The sequence below is a fragment of the Fragaria vesca genome, linkage group LG3 (assembly GCF_000184155.1).
Source record: "Fragaria vesca subsp. vesca linkage group LG3, FraVesHawaii_1.0, whole genome shotgun sequence".
NCBI classification, from domain to species: domain Eukaryota; kingdom Viridiplantae; phylum Streptophyta; class Magnoliopsida; order Rosales; family Rosaceae; genus Fragaria; species Fragaria vesca.
This window is the reverse complement of record NC_020493.1, coordinates 25,796,169-25,798,974: the sequence shown is the minus strand read 5'-3', so window position 1 is coordinate 25,798,974 and position 2,806 is coordinate 25,796,169. Positions and strand designations below refer to the sequence as shown.

General features: G+C 35.3%; 1 protein-coding gene across 1 annotated transcript; it reads right to left on the bottom strand.

Moving 5' to 3' along the window:
* Positions 1-699: 699 nt before the first annotated feature.
* On the bottom strand, positions 700-2,141 carry LOC101294924 (isoleucine--tRNA ligase-like). The gene is made up of 3 exons (XM_004295071.1): positions 1,579-2,141; positions 826-1,147; positions 700-725 (listed from the first exon to the last, which is right to left on the bottom strand). Exons 1-2 carry the CDS (start codon positions 1,734-1,736, stop codon positions 886-888), a joined length of 420 nt encoding a protein of 139 aa, XP_004295119.1. The 5' UTR covers positions 1,737-2,141; the 3' UTR covers positions 700-725; positions 826-885.
* Positions 2,142-2,806: the final 665 nt, after the last annotated feature.

Here is a 2,806-nt window from a genome sequence, read left to right as displayed (position 1 = left end):
AACATTGCTTCACTCAACAAAAGGGTATATAAGAAAGATAATATTTGTTTAGTGTTTTTACACGTTTAGTACGTGAATGATGGTATGCATGTCACTTTGATGCAGTAGATAACATACGGACATGAAACATTTTTCAGCAAAGATGCCTTTATTGACAATGCAAACAACAAAATATGCTGATGAAATCTGTGATTTGATCAAAGTTTTTTCTGTTCCTTTTTGTTTTCTTCTTCTTTCCTATTAATTTTGAAAATACTTGACCAATTCAAACGTTCAAGAAACTTGGTTGGTAATTCGGTATAACATTACACTTAGGTGCACTTGATGTCTCTATTTTATTCTTATGCAGATTGTAAAGAATTTCAATATGACCACATTCTAGTCTACACAACCCAATTCCCTATTTGGTTATATGATATAATCATGCCCAACTGACATGGACTTGACACCAATTACAGTATGCTGTCAGAAGGAATAGTTCATAGATAGCTAACCGTACAAAGTTGAAAACCAATCATGTCCTGACGGACAAAATACACAAGACTCTGTGTGGCCGAGTTGATCCACCGGTCAAGCACATTAGATGACTTTTGTAGAGTGGCTTGATCAACAGAGACAAAAGCGGCAAACCCTCCAATCTCAAGTCTCTTTGCATTCTGGACAAGGAATACGTCCCGAATGCCAAGAGACTTGAGATTGTACCATGGCAATAATACGTCCTTGACCTGAAATTGACCAAAGATAAAACCACTGGATCAATTCAAAGAACAAAGATCAACGCAACACTCCAACATGAAAACAATAATACAGGAATAGATAAAACACACTTAGAACACAATAAACTCCTCTCTTCTCGAAACGTAATGGTTCAGCGCACAACAGGAGTTAATTAGGTATAAAGCGTACTACATCCTGCACAACAGATATCTGATCAGAAATGATACTGAAACTATAATACGAACAGTGAGTTACAATAAACACAACAGCTACATTCTGATCGATAACATCAATTGGTGGAGGATAATTTTTCAGACTTTTACTCGTTTTTTTTTCCTTATCGTCAGCAAGTACATGTCCATTGCAAATGAGATTCTGAAAGGCAGGTTTGCCAAATAATGCAGTAGATAACTCCACAAGAGCGTAGAACCTGCATATTCGGAAGGAAACAATGAGGCCTAGCTTAGACATTGGAAACTTGTACTCAAGTTAGGATAAAAGCTGACACAAAGGAATCTAATCCTACGATAGGCAGCCGACAGTCATTATATTAATTAAAAAAGAAAGAAAAAAAAAAACCTACACTGCCCGTCAAGTCTCTTATATGGAACTTGAAATTTATACATTAGAGTTTGCGGGAATAGAAATAAGTAGCATCATCCTGACTTGATCTCTCAGTCCAAAAAACTGTAGGTGAGCAGAGAAGTATCCCAACTAAAAAGTATTAGCATATAAATAGTTCCTTAAAAAAAAAATTAGTTGAAATTTAACTGTCCCAAACGAATCCCTAAACCCTATATGACACCATGAAAGTGAAAGCTACATCTAATTGAATTAGGGACCTACAGATAGAAAGGTAACCTTATACTATAACTGCCTCCCAGTAAACAGATTAAAAGGGCAATGTCTCTTTTCTCGTCAATCGCCTTGCTTACCACGGAAACTGTTTCCAAATGTCTACCCTTCACATATGCGCCTGCTTCCCAAGAAATAGTATCTCCCGACAGTTCCGTCACCATCAGGGTCAATGGCTTAGCACCAAATATATACAAACATGCACCAGACTAATTGGCCTGTAATTAGAATAGTTTCAAACTTTTGATGTAATTAGAATAATTTCAAACTTCACTTGTACGGAAATTTAACCTCTTGTGATTGCACCTCACATAGATATTTGTCAAGTTGTCGAGAAACTTCAAAAGATATGAAACCACCTCTAAAGTATTGTATACAAGAATTAGAATCAGAAGTGGATTGTTTTAACTGAAACAAAGATATTTTATTCATAAACAATGGAACTCAAATATAATGTAAAACTGACAAGCATTAACAAGAGAACATATAAACCACACAACCAAACTGCTTTTGGAAACCTCAAAAACCAGTTCCAAAAAGAAATCTCAATTATAATGACATTAAATAAACAAGATCGTAATCGAAAAAAGCTACGAAAACGGCAAATTGAACAAATACAATGCTATGCCTGATGAAAGTTAAGAAAGCTTCAGTTTCCTTAAGCTAAAGTAAGCATGCGAAGCAAAATCCTCGCAGGAAATTTAAGCTTCAAGTAAGCTAAGTTTATTAAATTTTGAGTAAAAAATAAAAGACAATATTTTCAGTATTCAGAGTGTCAAGCAAACAATTTGACATCTTACCGGCTCAATAAGCTCTATGTCATTCACTTCCGAGAGAGAGAGAGAGGAGGGAGGCTACAAGTCCATACGGAAATCTGAACAGAGAGATCATTTTGAACTTTAAGAATTAAGAAAATGTTGTAGTACATCAGACCATCAACAAAATCTACATCATGCCACTCATAATTAGCTACACTTGATTAACCAGTACAACGACAAAATATACATCAACCATTAATCCGACACTAACTCATTCGACTACGAATACACAATTTCAATTTCAATAATGTTTTCATAATTTTCAAACACTGACCTTTGGAGCCCCCAACTGTTTCTTCAAACCAAATCGGTTTCAAACACTCCAGAGTTCAAAAATGGATCATAGAAAGAAAATTGATCTCCATCTCTTCTGAAGCCTCTATTGATCCAAATCCATTCATTACCACTACTTGATA